The sequence below is a fragment of the Muscardinus avellanarius genome (genome assembly GCF_963383645.1).
Source record: "Muscardinus avellanarius genome assembly, chromosome: 15".
Lineage (NCBI taxonomy): Eukaryota > Metazoa > Chordata > Mammalia > Rodentia > Gliridae > Muscardinus > Muscardinus avellanarius.
Window position 1 is genome coordinate 30,814,664 of NC_137801.1, and position 15,223 is coordinate 30,829,886.

The following is a 15,223-nucleotide window of genomic DNA, read 5'->3' on the forward strand; positions in this document are numbered from 1 at the left end:
CAGAAGACATGTTACTTCCAAACTCGAATTTCCTCCCTAGCCCTTTGAAAGAGCCAAGGGGACAGGGGTGGGTGTGCGTGTCAACGTGCATGCTTTGGCGGCGGTGGGTACTGCCTCACCTCCCAGTCTAGCAGGGGCCGATCAGCTGAGCTCTCACGGCAAAGGCAGCCGCCGAGGGACCCGGATGCCCCGCCTCTTGCTTGCCGGCCAGCAGGAAGCGGCGGAAGAGCGCATGCGCAAAAAAACTAATCCTGCGCAAGTGCATTGGTCTTGTCTCTTAGCCCCGCCCACCGCTTCGACTTTCGGAAACAGGTGGGGAGCAGAGAGTTGGCGGGCGCATGCGCAGCGCGCGCTCTCCGGAACCCGGCCGCTGCGAGAGAGCTACCAGGTAAGGGTCTGGGGACACCCGGAGAGAACCGCCCATCCCACCGTCAGCCACGGACCCATCCGGGGCGATGGCGGCTGAGGGACTTTTCGGCGAGGACGAACGCCGGAGGGAAGGGACCAGGGCTTCCTGAGGGGAGTGTGTTGTACATCTCACCGCTTGGCCCATCTCTCCACTTGATCGTAGAATGGGACTCGCATTATGTATGAAATCGCACTCTTGCTGCCACCTCCCCAACCCCTGTCTGGGAGAAAAAATGAGAAAACAACCCAAACAAAAAACAAACCTGTACCTACAGTCTTCCCGCCTCCCAAATATGTTAACTCCATTCTTCACGTATTCAGGCCAAAAGCCTCGCATTGTGTTAACATCGTTCTTTCCCACCGCACCTCCAATCTGCAAATCCTGTGTGCTCAACCTTCAGACATACCCAGAATCTCACCGCTTAACGCAGCTGTCACTCCGAGTGACGGTCCAAGCCAACGACACCTCTGTCAAGATCAGCGCCTTGGGAAGTTTTTGTCCCTGGTCGATGGATGTGGATAATCCTAGAGTATATTGTTCAGATAGAAAGGAAGCTTGAAAACCTGAGTCCCTTGGACTGTTGAGTTTGAGAGCTCCACCAATAAAGATGTCCAAGGGGCTCTTAATATGGAGTAGACCTCTAGAGAAAAGCTCATAGCTGAGGATACATAAAAGTTTACTTCCATTTCTGTAGGCCAAAAGAAAAAAATTTGTTATGTTATCCTATTTCACTTGTAGATACTATTTCCATATGAAGTTGAACATGGCAGAAGAAGAGGATTATATGTCGGATTCCTTTATTAATGTGCAGTGAGTATATGTGTATGTCACCTAGAATGTTATGTATACTACATGTGTAGACTATGAAGCAATGTCATTTGTTTTAAATGTGTGAAGTTGCAACCTTAGCCTTATTGCTTTAGGGAAACACTTCCTGTCATACAAAGGTACTAGGACCCCATCTTCTCTTTCAGTGCTAACTATTGCACTTCTGCCTTGATTCTCTTTGCCCTCTCCCAAGGACAATTCTCCTTATCTTTTGTTCCATCATATTGTCTCTTCCAGCTTCTATTCAGCTTTGTTCCTTATTATTTCTGACCTCTCAGAAAAAATTTTGTAAACTTATAATTTCTTCTGCTCAACCAGGCATGGTGGCATACACCTGTAATCCTGGTACTTGAGAGCCTGAGACCAGAGGATCATAGGTTCATGGCCAGCCTCAGCAACTTAGCAATGCCTTCTGCAACTTAGTGAGACCCTGTTTAAAAATGAAAAATTAGGGCTGGGGCTATAGCTCAGAGGTAGACTGCCCCTGTGTTCAATCCCCAGTACCACAAAAAATAAGCAAAATAATAACTTATTCTACTCTATATTTTCTTTAGTTTGCTATAGTATGTAACCAGCCTTCATTATTTCTATTAAAATAGCCAGTTTTGCAGATCACTGGTTTTGTTCTAGTGTTACCAGTGGTAACAAAAATGATATGGAATAGTGCTGAAATAGTGAAATAGTAGCTAATGTCAAGTGAGCGACTGGCAAAGTAATGAGAAAACATCATGTACTTATCTAAAGTAATCATTTGCTGGGTGTGGTGGCACATGCTTGTAATCCCCACGCTTGGGAGGCGGAGACAGGAGGATCATGCAGGTTCAAAGCCAGCCTTGCTGGCTTAAGAGACCCTGTTTCCAAATTAAAAAAAAAAAAAAAAAAAAAAAAAAAAATATATATATATATATATATATATATATATATATATATATATATATATATATATATATATAATAGGTCTGGGAGTATAGTCCAGAGGTAGAAGGGTTTCCAGGAACCCCAGTACCACCAAAAAAAATATAAAATAAAATAATCATTTCCTTTATTGTTCAGAGAAGACATCCGGCCAGGGTTGCCAATGCTGAGGCAGATCAGAGAAGCCCGTCGAAAAGAAGAAAAGCAACAAGAAGCTAATTTGAAGAACAGGAAGAAGAGTTTGAAAGAAGAAGAACAAGAAAGACGTGACATTGGGTTGAAGAATGCACTCGGCTCTGAAAACAAAGGGTTTGCTTTGCTCCAAAAGATGGGATATAAAAGTGGTCAGGCTCTCGGCAGGAGTGGTAAGTCACAGTCTGAAATAGACAGGGCTTTCTGCCCACCCGAAGGATGTGCTGATGGGGATCATCTTGGCCACATAGGAAGGACCTGCCTTTAGTACAAAGCCAGATAGTGGAAATGGACAAAATAAAATAACTTCATTTAAAATCGCAGAGATAGGTATTCCTGCGCACTCAATTTGACGTAGTGATGAGGACTAGATAATCTTTTTTCTATAAAAATTCAGGACAATTTAAGCTTCTTTGCCTCTTATGCGCTAACAAGCCTTATTGAGAACTTTCGTCTTCCCAAGTCCATTTTAAATCCACACCTGTCATCAAGAGCTGCTTCTCAGCATGTGGATATGGCTTCCAAAGGAGGCAGCAGAGAATGGTGACAAGTGGTGGTTTGAGCAGTTTAGCGGCCAAGCGACAGTGAAGCAACACTGAGGATGTCGTCATGCTCAGTCCTGCTCGCTCCCCCCAAAGCTGTCCGAGTGACCATCCAGTTTGGGAAGCTCCATTCTCACTTCTTTTCCTAGGAACTGAAGCTGATTCTTACAATGCACAGGCTATATGTTATAGGAGCTTCTGTTTGCTGTTTTTCTTCCTTGTTGTAATTCCTTTGATTTTCACATAGCAAGGCTTTGTTTGCCCTTTAAGCTGTCACCCTCTTGAACCAATAATATCAGCATGCTCATTTTTTAAGATGTCAGGAGAGGCTGAGTCAGCCTTACTGATGACTAGGTATTTGAAGGCAGAGAAGTAAGTGACTGTATAGAGAATGTTAATTTTTGAGCTGGGCGTGGTGGCGCACGCTTGCAATCCCAGCATTTGGGAGGCTGAGACAGGACGATTGAGGTTCACAGACAGCCTCAGCTACTTAGGCCCTCCGCAACTCAGTGAGACTCTGTTTCAAAATAAAGAATGGAGCCGGGCGTGGTGGTGCACGCTTGTAATCCCCGCGCTTGGGAGGCAGAGACAGGAGGATCGCGCAGGTTCGAAGCCAGCCACGCGTGCTGGCTTAGGAGACCCTGTTTCCAAATAAAAATGTAAAAATAGGTCTGGGAGTGTAGCCTGGAGGTAGAAGGGCTTCCAGGAACCCCAGTACCACCAAAAAAATAAATAAATAAATAAAAATAAAGAAGGGAAAATAGGGCTGGGGATATAGCTCAGAGGTAGAATGCCCCTGGGTTTCATCCCCAGTACCGCAAAAAAAAAAAAGAGAGAATATTTTTCAGATTTCAGTCTTGAACGCCAGTGAAATAGAGATATGTATCTATATGTATGCATTGTAATGTGGCATACTATACAGACCTAAGTTTAAGTGGTTTGTGTTTTCTCTTTTTTTAGGAGAGGGTATTGTTGAACCAATTCCTCTGAATGTGAAAACAGGTATGAAATTATTTTTGAGCATGTTTATTTGAGTGATAATAACTCACACTTAGATACACCACAAATATTTGCTTAATACTTTTTATGATGGTGCCATTATAGTTTATACCATGGGAAACCCTTAGTAAAATGCTTGTTAGTTAAATTTCTAACTAACAAGCTTTAGGTTTTATTTTCTAGAACAAAAATAAATAAAAATAAGATGTAGTGACAAAAATGTGAGCTTTAGTTAAAAATAAAGTCTATATTATAAGAATGTGGGCCTGGCGAGGTGGCACACGCTTGTAATCCCAGCACTTGGGAGGCTGAGACAGGAGGATCGCACAGGTTCAAAGCCAGCCTCAGCTACTGAGTGAGGCTCTCAGCAACTTAGTGAGACCCTGTTTCCAAATAAAGTATAAAATAGGTCTGGGAGTATAGCCTGGAGGTAGAAATCCCCTGGGTTCCACCCCCAGTACCACACACACACATGCACACACACACAAAAAGAATGGGGGGAAAATCATGCACACTAAATGTACAATGGTACTTTTATCCTTTGAAATGTCCTAAAAGTATTCTGAGACAGAGCTGTCCATGAAATTTTTAATAAATACTTCGGACAAATTCAAGAGAAAAAAATATATATTTTTCATCATACGGATATGAAAGTATGGGACTTGGTACTATTCTTCTGGATTTTGAAAATGTGTGTAATAGAACTAGGCACAGTGGTGCACGCCTGTCATCCCCAGTAATTGGGGACCTGAGACAAGAGGAGCACAGGTTTGAGGCCAGCCTCAGCAATGCAGTGAGGCCCTCTGGAACTTAGTGAGACCCTGTTTCAGAATAAAAAATAAAATAAGGCTGAGGGTATAGCTCAGAAGTAGAAGCCCCCTGGGTTTAATCCTCAATACCACCCTCAACACACACAAAGACACCACAAAACACAAAATAAATGTGTATAGTATTACTACCATAGAAATTTTTTTTAAAAAAACTGATGTTTTCTGATTTCAACTCTCCGAAATAAGTTGAAGTAATTATACCCACATGAGAATTGCATTTAATTTGTAAATATATAAATTGTCATGCTCGGAAATAAAAGTAATCAGTAAATGACTTATCAGAATTTTGTGTTTGAGCAGGGAAAAGTGGCATTGGGCATGAAACATTATTAAAACGAAAAGCAGAGGAAAAATTAGAAAACTACAGAAGAAAGATCCACATGAAAAGCCAAGCTGAAGAGAATGCTGCAGAACAGTTTCGGTAAAACTTTGCATTTGGACTAGTTTGGGTTTCAGTTCCTCTTTACCATGGTATGTTTTCTGGTACTTGGAAATATAAAATGATTAAAGAAGACAGAGCTGTTACTGTACAGTTTTTTCTTTCAATTAGGATGCGACTTAAAAATAAGCAAGATGAAATGAAGCTAGAAGGAGATCTTAAAAGAAGCCAGCGAGCCTGTCAGCAATTGGATACCCAGAAGGTAAAATATTACTTGCTTCTCGTTTTGTAAAGTGTTTGGGCACCCAGTATAATTGATCACATATTTTTGTTTAAGACAAAACAAGCCGGGCGTGGTGGCGCACACTTGTAACCCCAGCCATTTGGGAGGCTGAGACTGGAGGATCACGGTTCGTGGACAGCCTCAGCTACTTAGTGAGGCCCTCCGCAACTCAGTGAGACCCTGTTTCAAAATAAAGAATAAAAAATTGGGCAGGGGGTGTAGCTCGGAGGTCGAATGCCTCTGGGTTCCATCCCAGACCCGCAAAAAAAAAAAAAAAAAAGAAAGAAAGAAAAAAGAAAAAACAGACTCTAAGCCTGGTTTATGTAGCATTTAGCCATTAAAGTTTAAATATATATATATTATATATATATATATACTTTTATATATATTATACAGCAGTAATATATATATTAAAGTAATATATATATATATTACTGCTGTATAATAATTGTTGCAATAAAGGTTTGTTTATTCTAGGAACATGAATTATCTTAATTACCCAATAAGGGTTAAATAACTTGTCTTATGATTTGATTTTTGATTACCCAGGACTGGAAGATGTGGACATTCTGTTCATATAGTTGATAAACCAAAATAGCTTAGTTTTCAGTCCATAGTAAACGCATTAAATGTTTCTAGTAAAATTCAGATGGAACACTATTACAGATTTGAATGGTTTTAAAAATTTGGTCTTTGCCGGGCGTGGTGGTGCACGCTTGTAATCCCCGCGCTTGGGAGGCAGAGACAGGAGGATCGCGCAGGTTCAAAGCCAGCCACGCGCGCTGGCTTAGGAGACCCTGTTTCCAAATAAAAATGTAAAAATAGGTCTGGGAGTGTAGCCCGGAGGTAGAAGGGCTTCCAGGAACCCCAGTACCACAAAAAAAAAAAAAAGAAAAAATTTGGTCTTTGCTTTTATCTTAGAAAAGTAGTGCTAAGTTCAAGTGCCATCATAATGACTTCAGCTGCGTGTGGTGGCCCACGCCTGTAATACCACTACTTGGGAGGCTAAGACAGGACTGAGGCCAACTTAGGCCCTATTTCAAAATAAAAAATAAAGTCTGGCATGGTGGCTCACGCTTATAATCTCAGCTCTTGGGAGGCTGAGACAGGAGGATCGCAAAGGTTCGAAGTTCGAAGCCAGCCTCAGCTACTTAGTGAGGCTCTCAGCAACTTAGTGATACCTTGTTTCCAAATAAAGCATAAAATAGGCCCTGAGGTAGAAAAGCCCCTGGGTTCCACCCTCGATACCACAAAATAAAATAAAATAAAAATAAAAAATAGGTCTGGCGGTGTAGTTCAGAGGTAAAATGCCTCTGGGTTCAAAACCCAGTACCAAAAAAAAAATTAATAAAATAGCTTATATTTTTTAAATAACATATTTTAAAGTCTCAAAAATGTTAGCCGTGTGTGGTAGCACACGCTTGTAATCCCAGCTTTTGGGAGGCTGAGACAGGAGGATCCAGGTTCGTGGACAGCCTCAGCTACTTTATGAGGCCTTTTGTAACTCAGTGAAACCCTGTTTCAAGAAAGTGGGGCTGAGGGTATAGCTCGGAGGTAGAATACCCCTGGGTTTCATCCCCAATACCACACACACAAAAAAAGTTGGTAAAAGTTTATTTCATGTATAAGTAGATTGCCAGTAGCAATCTCTTACTATGCTATATATCCATAATACTTTTGGGGGGGGGGTGTCTGGGGATAGAACCCAGAGGCATTTGACCTCCATTCTACACCCCTGGCCCTATTTTGTATTTTTTTTTTGGGGGGGGGAGTCTAGGGATGGAACCCAGGGGCATTCGACCTCTGAGCTACACCCTCTGCCCTATTTTTTATTCTTTATTTTGAAACAGGGTCTCACTAAGTAGCAGAGGGCCTCACTGAATAGCTGAGACTGTCCCCAAACCGTGATCCTCCAGTCTCAGCCTCCCAAATGCTGGGATTACAAACATGTGCCACACACCCGGCTTTGTATTCTTTATTTTGAAACAGGTTCTCACTAAATTGCAGAGGGCCTCACTAAGTAGCTAAGGCTGTCCATGAACCATGATCCTCCAGTCTCAACCTCCCGAATGCTGGGATTACAAGCCAAAAGACTTTATTTTGCATGTACCTTTGACACTTATTATTTTCTAGTATATATATATATATATATATATATCTTCATATATGATAAATATAAGTTCATATATATCTGTTCTTTCTGCTAGATTGTCAACAGCAACATTGAGACTTTTTTAAGTGGACTTTGCATATCTGTAGTTCACCATACAGTATTTTACTCTTAATGCTTAGCTGTGATTCATGAGAATAATTCTTTCTCTTTAGAATATTCAGGTTCCCAGGGAGACATGGTACTGGTTAAGGCCTGAGGAGGAGACTGAAGAAGAGGAAGAGGAAGAAAAGGAACAGGATGAAGATGAATATAAGAGTGGAGATTTAAGTGTATGTTTTCCTTCATAGCAGGGTGTCTCTGCATCTCTGGCCTCCAAATGCCAATTGTACCTCCCCTTTACTTACTTACTTACTTACTTACTTATCTATTTAGCGGCACTGGGTTTGGAATCCAGGGGCATTCTACCTCTAAGCTACACTCCCAGACCTATTTTTATTCTTTATTTTTATTTAATTTATTTGTTTGTTTGTTTGTTTGTGGCACTGGCGGTGGAACCCACGGGCTTTTCTACCTCCGGGCTATACTCCCAGACTTATTTTATACTTTATTTGGAAACAGGGTCTCACCGAATTGCAAAGTGCCTCGCTAAGTAGTTCAGGCTGGCCTCAAACCTGCGATCCTCCTATCTCAGGCTCCCAAGTACTGGGATTACAAGCATGCGCCACCACGCCCAGCTTGCAACTCCCCTTATGACAACCAAAATTTCTCCAGGAATTGCTAAATATCCCCTAAGGGGACAACTAACCCCTGGTTGAGAGCTGCTACTTAATGGGATCTTCTGTTAACCCCAAATCAAAACTGCATATAAGTTTTTCATTTAGCTTCAGTTTTCCTGCTTACCTCAGCTTCTGTCTGCATGACTAGTTGCAGATGTAAATTACTTTGATTTATGCCTTGTTTCCTGTTAAACTTCTGGAAGTGATTCTAATGTGTACTTCTTTCCCCCACTCATAAACAAAACAAAATAGATCCAGGCAAGGCAGTGTAGTGCATGTAATGGTGGTAACTAGAGGAGTTGATCAGGAGGATCACAGGCTCCAGGCCAGCTTGACAACTTATCAAGAAGCTGTCTCAAAATAACTCAAAAGGGCTGGGGTGTAACTCAGTGGTAGAGAACCTCTGGGTTCAATCTCCAGTACCACACACAAGGACACAATCAAAAGGAAGTAGAGCTTATTCAAGAAAGAAAGATACAATCCTGTGGTTACTCATATATAAAAATTTCATAGGGAACATTTACAGTTTGGAAAGCCTATGACCACTTAACTGGAGGACGACTGATGAGAACTTTTATGTGGAAAGTGGTAGTGCCCACCTTCTAAGATGAGATGATAAGTTGTCTTGAAATTAGAAGGGGGTCTTTAAGGGTGCTGGTTATCATAGAACACTCCAAAACTCTTTTCTAAATGTTAACTAGTGGTCTCTGTTGTATCTGGCAAAAATCTCAGGATGGATAGTAGACTAGGGCTAATATATATATATAATATATATATTTATTAGAGGTGCCCTTGGCACCCCAATTAAGCCTGGAGTTAATTTAAAATGATATAAGAACCAGAAAAATAAGGTTCTGTTCAACATAAACCTCTAATATACTTGTGTCCTATATCTAGGTACTGGAAAAACTACAAATATTGACTAGTTATTTAAGAGAAGAACATCTGTATTGTATTTGGTGTGGAACGGCCTATGAAGGTAAATTTTTTTTCAAATATTTTTCAAATATGAAGGTAAATATTTTTTTCAAATATTGCTATGAGTATTCTTTGATTTTAGTAAAAGTAACATTTCTCAAAGAGGGTAAAAATTTCTTTTTCCTTTAAATGGCAACGTAGGAACGATGTTTTAAGGAAATAGTATCTATAGAAATAATTGGTACCTTATTAGAGTCCTCTTTTAACTTTCAGTAACTGAATGTGTAGGAGGAAAATTTTTCAGGATTTTGTTTCAAATGAAACAATTAAAATAACTTAGGGATGATGAATTTTGTCATGCTTTTTTTTTTTTTTCGTGGTACTGGGGATGGACACCCCCAGCCTTATTTTTTTTTTTAATTCTTTATTTTGAAACAGGTCTCACTGAGTTGCAAAGGGCCCCACTAAGTAGCTAAGGCTGGCTTCGAACCTGCACGATCCTCTTGTCTCAGTCTCCCAAATGCTAGGATAGCCAGCGTGCACCACCACGCCCAGCATGCTTTATCTATTTATTTATTTACCTCTGAGCTACATCCCCAGCCCTAGTTTTTACTCTTTATTTTAAAACAGGGCATCACTGAGTAGCAAAGGCTGGCCACAAATTGAGATCCTCCTGTCTCAGCCTCCCAAATGCTAGGATTACAATCGTGTGCCACCATGCCCGACTTCCAGCATGATTTATTTTTAGTCTTATTCTTTGGGTAGAGCTATTTGAGTTTTGTTTGTTTGTTTGTGTGTTTTATGGTACTGGGGGTAGAACCCAGGGACATTCTAACTCCGGGCTATACTCTCAGCCCTATTTTATTTATTATTTATTTATTTATTTATTTATTTATTTATTTATTTATTTTGCGGGTCTGGGGATGGAACCCAGGGGCATTCAACCTCCGAGCTACACCTCCTGCCCTATTTTTTATTCTTTATTTTGAAACTGGGTCTCACTGAGTTGCAGAGGGCCTCACTAAGTAGCTGAGGCTGTCTGCGAACCGCGATCCTCCGGTCTCAGCCTCCCAAATGCTGGGATTACAAGCGTGCGCCACCACGCCCAGCTTCAGTCCTATTTTATATTCTTTATTTTTTTTGAAACAGGGTCTCACTAAGTTGCAAAGGGCCTCACTAAGTAGTAGCTGAGGCTGGCTGTGAACCTCAGTCTTCCTGTCTCAGCCTCCTAAATGCTGGGATTACAAGCATGCACCACCACATCCGACTGGGTATAGCTATTTGAGACACATTAAAGAGCCGGGCGTGGTGGCGCACGCTTGTAATCCCCGCGCTTGGGAGGCTGAGACAGGAGGATCACACAGGTTTGAAGCCAGCCTTAGCTACTTAGTGAGGCTCTCAGCAACTTAGGCGAGACCCTGTTTCCAAATAAAATATAAGAAAGGTCTGGGAGTATAGCCCGGTTGTAGAAAGCCTCTGGGTTCCACCCCCAGTACCACAAAAAAAAAAAAAAAGAAAAGAAAAGAAAAGAAAAGAAAATGAAACACATTAAAGTTTTAGAACTAATTTTTATATAACTAGATAGAATATTGTTTCTGAGCCATAAAAATCAAATATGTAGGAATAATTCCCTTTTTCTTTATTGGTTTAAAACTTGCCACCGGGCATAGTGACACAAGGTTGTAATCCCAGAGTTTAGGAGGCTGAGACAAGAGGATCACACAGGTTCGAAGCCAGCCTCAGCTACTTAGTGAGGTTCTCAGAACTTAGACCGTTTCCAAATAAAGTATAAAATAGGTCTGTAGCATAGCCCGGAGGTAGAAAATCACCTGGTTTCTACCCCAGTACCACCATAAATGAATGAGTGAATGAATGAATGAATGACTTGTCAAATGGCATAAAGAGCCAAATGTTTCCTCTTCTAATAGCTTTTCCCAAGCTGCCCTCTGTTAACTTGTATTTAAGGATTGCATTTGAGAGGTAAAATTTTTTTGGTTGTTGTTTTTGTCTTTTTCTGGTTTGTTTAGCAGAGTAAGTAACAAACAGATCTCACCAAAAATGCTTGTTATGTTGAAATTATTTTCTAGTTTACTACTAAAGTTGTATTAAGTTTTCATTTCCCTCAAATAAATTACAGATAAAGAAGACCTGTCTTCAAATTGCCCAGGACCAACTTCTGCAGATCATGACTAAGATTATGTTCAATAAAGTAGAAATTGTTTGTGTCAATAAGGAAAGAAGACCTTTATATAATGCTTTATTCTTTTTGTACTTTAGAAGCGCTTTGTACTTTAGAATATAATTGTTCACTGACTTAGAAAAAACCAGTGCCCTGCTACTTCAGAACTTGGACAATTACAACTACGGCTCGTGGTGTTTAAGAACAACAGGAAACTTTCCTACTCCCATCTTCACTTTGGAATAAACTGGGAAATAAGACACCAGAGTCAGAAGGAGATCAAAATGTCAGCTTTTTCTTCCATGAAACAAATAGAGAACAAGGTTGGCTTTTTTCTCTCATCAGACTCCCTAATATTTTTCCCTGATTAGAGAAAACTTTAGGCCTCTGCTTTATAAGCGCAAAACTCACTTTGTATTGTGAGATCAGTTAGCCCTGTAGGGTAGGGAACCAACCAGGGACAGGGCCACACATCCTCGGTTCTTTATCCTAATATCACTTGGCAGACACAACACTTCTCTCATGGCAAGGGATGAATGAGGGCTCAGAGACCTCATCTCCATATTCCTCTCTCTCAAGGAGAAAACAAGGAACAAGGAGAAGTTCCCTTTTCTTCACCGAACAGAAGGAGGAGGGAGAAAGTATCCCTTCAGTAACACTGGTGTCCCAGACAGTGTTCCATTAATACTACTAAATTTTAATTGGTTTTAGAGACAAATTATGTGTTTTCCAGTACTGTGAATTTTTAGGACAGTGCATATACCCCTTAAAAGAGCTTTGTTGCAAGTTTTGGCTAAAGAAACAAGAATTGGCAGGAACATATTTTTTTTTTAATTGCAGTATTGGGGATTGAATCTAGGGACTTTCTACTTCCAAGCCATACCTCCAGCCCTACTGTTTATTTATTATTTGTGTGTGTGTGTGTGTGTGTGTGTGTGTGTGTGTGTGTGTGTGTGTGTTACTGGGAATGGAACCCTTCTACCTCTGGGCTACACTCCCAGCCCTATTTTATATTTTATTTGGAAACAGGGTCTCTTAAGCCAGCGTGACTGGCTTTGAACCTGCACAATCCTCCTGTCTCCGCCTCCCAAGTGCGGAGATTACAAGTGTGCGCCATCACACCTGGCTTTATTCTTTATTTTAAAACGGTATCAGAGGCTGGCTGTGAACCTGTGATCCTCCTGTCTCGACCTCCCAAGTACTGGGATTACAAACGTGTGCAACTACACCCGGTAGAACCTTAAATTGAATGTGTTCCAAATGCATTGAATTTGGAAACCCCTTGATGACATTCCCAGCAAGAGAGACCCTGTTTCCAAATAAAAAATAAAATCGGGCTGGGGTTATAGCTCGAAGGTAGAATGCCTCTGGGTTCAATCCCCAGTACCACAAAAAAACTAATGAATTAATTTTCTCTCTTAAACTGGAATCTGCCTCCCTTTAAGTTAACTGAACACAGATGATCACATGCCACATGGCATACTGCCATTAGTGAGCTCCATTGAGGGTCAGGCATCAGAATCATGAACGTTTTTATTTTTGTTTTGTTGGGGTTTTTTTTGTGTGTGTGTGGTACTGGGGGTGGATCGCAGGGGCATTCTACTTCCAAGCCACACCCCCAGCCCTATTTTTTATTCTTTATTTGGAAACAAGGTCTCACTGAGTTGCAAAGGGTCTCACTAAGTAGGTGAGGCTGTCCGTAAACCACGATCTTTCTGTCTCAGCCTCCCAAATGCTGGGATTACAGGTGTGCGCCACCACGCCCAGCATCAACATTTTTAAAAGTCCATATGTTCAGATGTCTCCCCAATGATTTCTACTCAACTAGTCTGAAGTAGTTTCTTGATATCTGTAATTATTTTCTTTGTTTTTAAAATATATTCTATTTTATTAAAGGGGCCATTTTCACTCCTCAATAGACTCTACATATTTCTTTTTGCATTTATTTTAAAGTCCCAAGAATGAGTGTAATACATACCCAAGGATAGGAACTAGTTCTGTAGGTTAAATATAAGCACCATTATTTGGATAGAGTTATGATTGCAACTGTGCAATTTTACAACATAACTTTTCAGTCATATTTAGCAAGAGATTGCTTTCTTCCTTTTGTTAAAAATAGTATGCACGAGAAACTAGCAAAAAAACGCTGGGCGTGGTGGCGCATGTTCGTAATCCCCGCGCCAGGGAGGCGGAGACAAGAGGATCAGCCAGCCGCGCTGGCTTAAGAGACCTTGTTTCCAAATAAAAATATATTTTAAAAAGTACGTCTGGGAGTGTAGCCCGGAGGTAGAAGGGCTTCCAGGAACCCCAGTACCACCACCAAAAAAAAAAAGAAAGAAAGAAAGAAAGAAAGAAAGAAAGAAAGAAAGAAAGAAAGAAAGAAAATAGCAAAAGCAAACCTACACTTATATAGGAGAAAATAATAAGCACAAATTGTATTAATCTGTCATAAAAATTCCCTTGTTCTCAAACATAGGTTACTATTATAAAATAACAATCCAAGGCACTTCCCAATAAATTCTAATGTAAATGGCCTCTATGTTTTAGCAATATGACCCTTGATTCCAAGGTGCAGCAGAGCTTAAGAGCCCCAGTTATGGTTTGGATTTAAAATGTTCCTCGAGCGCCGGGCGTGGTGGCGCACGCTTGTAATCCCCGCGCTTGGGAGGCGGAGACAGGAGGACCGCGCAGGTTCGAAGGCAGCCGTGCTGGCTTAAGAGACTCTGTTTCCAAATAAAAATATAAAAAATAGGTCTGGGAGTGTAGTACAGAGAGAAGGGCTTCCAGGAACCCCAGTACCACAAATAATAAATAAATAAATAAATAAATAAATAAATAAATAAATAAATAAATAAAATGTTCCCCAATAAAATGTTGACTCACACTTGAAATCCCAGTACTTGGGAGGCTGAGACAGGAGGATCACAGAATTGCGGACAGCCTCAGCAACTTAGGCCCTCTGCAACTTAGATCCTATTTCACAATAAAGAATAATAAATAGGGCTGGGAGTGTAGCTGGGAGGTGGAATGCCCCTGCAATCAATTCCCAGTACAACAAAAATAAAATGTTTCCCAAACCTCAGATGTCAAATGTGCAGCCAAGTTTGGAGGCAGGGCATGGCTGGAGGGGTGGATCCCTGGGGACGTGGCCTTGGGGACAGTATCTGTCCCTCATGCCCACCCCTGCTCTCTCTGCTTCTGCTGCCATGCTGGGAGAGTGGGGTCCCTCTGCTGTGCCTTTCTGTAGTGTTTTCTGCCTTGGAACCGTCTGACTGCACTGAACCTCTAAAACTATGCGCCCAAATAAACCTTCCCTGCTCTAAGTGGTTCTTGTGAAGCATTCTGCTCACCGTGATGAGAAAAGCTAACTGATACAATCACTAATCTAACTCCTGGGCTTCAGTTCTTCACCCAGAAAAGGAATCATTTGTATGATTGTACATGTATAAAATATGAACTATTTGAGTATATTATTGGATACTGTTGTTTCATGTTTATTTTTTTTAAATACAATAAAACTATTAATAGCTACAAAGGAGTAGTGCTTGGAATTATGGTAAAATCCTTTCCTGTCATTTCACCCCACATTGTAATGTTCATTCAGTTCCAAAGCCATGTGGATAGTTTCAAGTGGAATGGAGTTAAACAGGAACTGGCTTCCCTTTCTTCTTTTGGCGATTGTGGTGACAACCCATCTCCTGCACCAGCGGCCAAGAATATTTTGATTATGTTCACAAAAAAGAATGCTGAGAATCTGAGAATAACCCTGCTGGACCCGCAATGTGGTCTATATTTGTAGGCCTAGGGCTGGAGCTAGACAAGTCTTAGAGAATCGGAACCACCCCTCTATTCTTGTGCTT

General features: G+C 41.0%; 1 protein-coding gene across 5 annotated transcripts; it reads left to right on the forward strand.

Moving 5' to 3' along the window:
• Positions 1–1,160: 1,160 nt before the first annotated feature.
• GPATCH11 (G-patch domain containing 11) lies at positions 1,161–11,377 on the forward strand (the record flags this gene model as incomplete). Of its 5 annotated transcripts, none has more annotated exons than XM_080711804.1 (8): positions 1,161–1,219; positions 2,291–2,517; positions 3,847–3,888; positions 5,016–5,136; positions 5,233–5,356; positions 7,703–7,819; positions 9,164–9,245; positions 11,322–11,377. In XM_080711804.1, the coding sequence occupies 8 exons, from the start codon at positions 1,161–1,163 to the stop codon at positions 11,375–11,377; spliced, it is 828 nt and encodes a 275-aa protein (XP_080567930.1). The 5 variants fall into 5 exon arrangements, with proteins under 5 accessions (XP_080567930.1, XP_080567933.1, XP_080567931.1 ...); XM_080711807.1 differs by having other exon boundaries at positions 5,266–5,356; positions 7,712–7,819; XM_080711805.1 differs by having other exon boundaries at positions 2,291–2,514; positions 5,266–5,356.
• Positions 11,378–15,223: the final 3,846 nt, after the last annotated feature.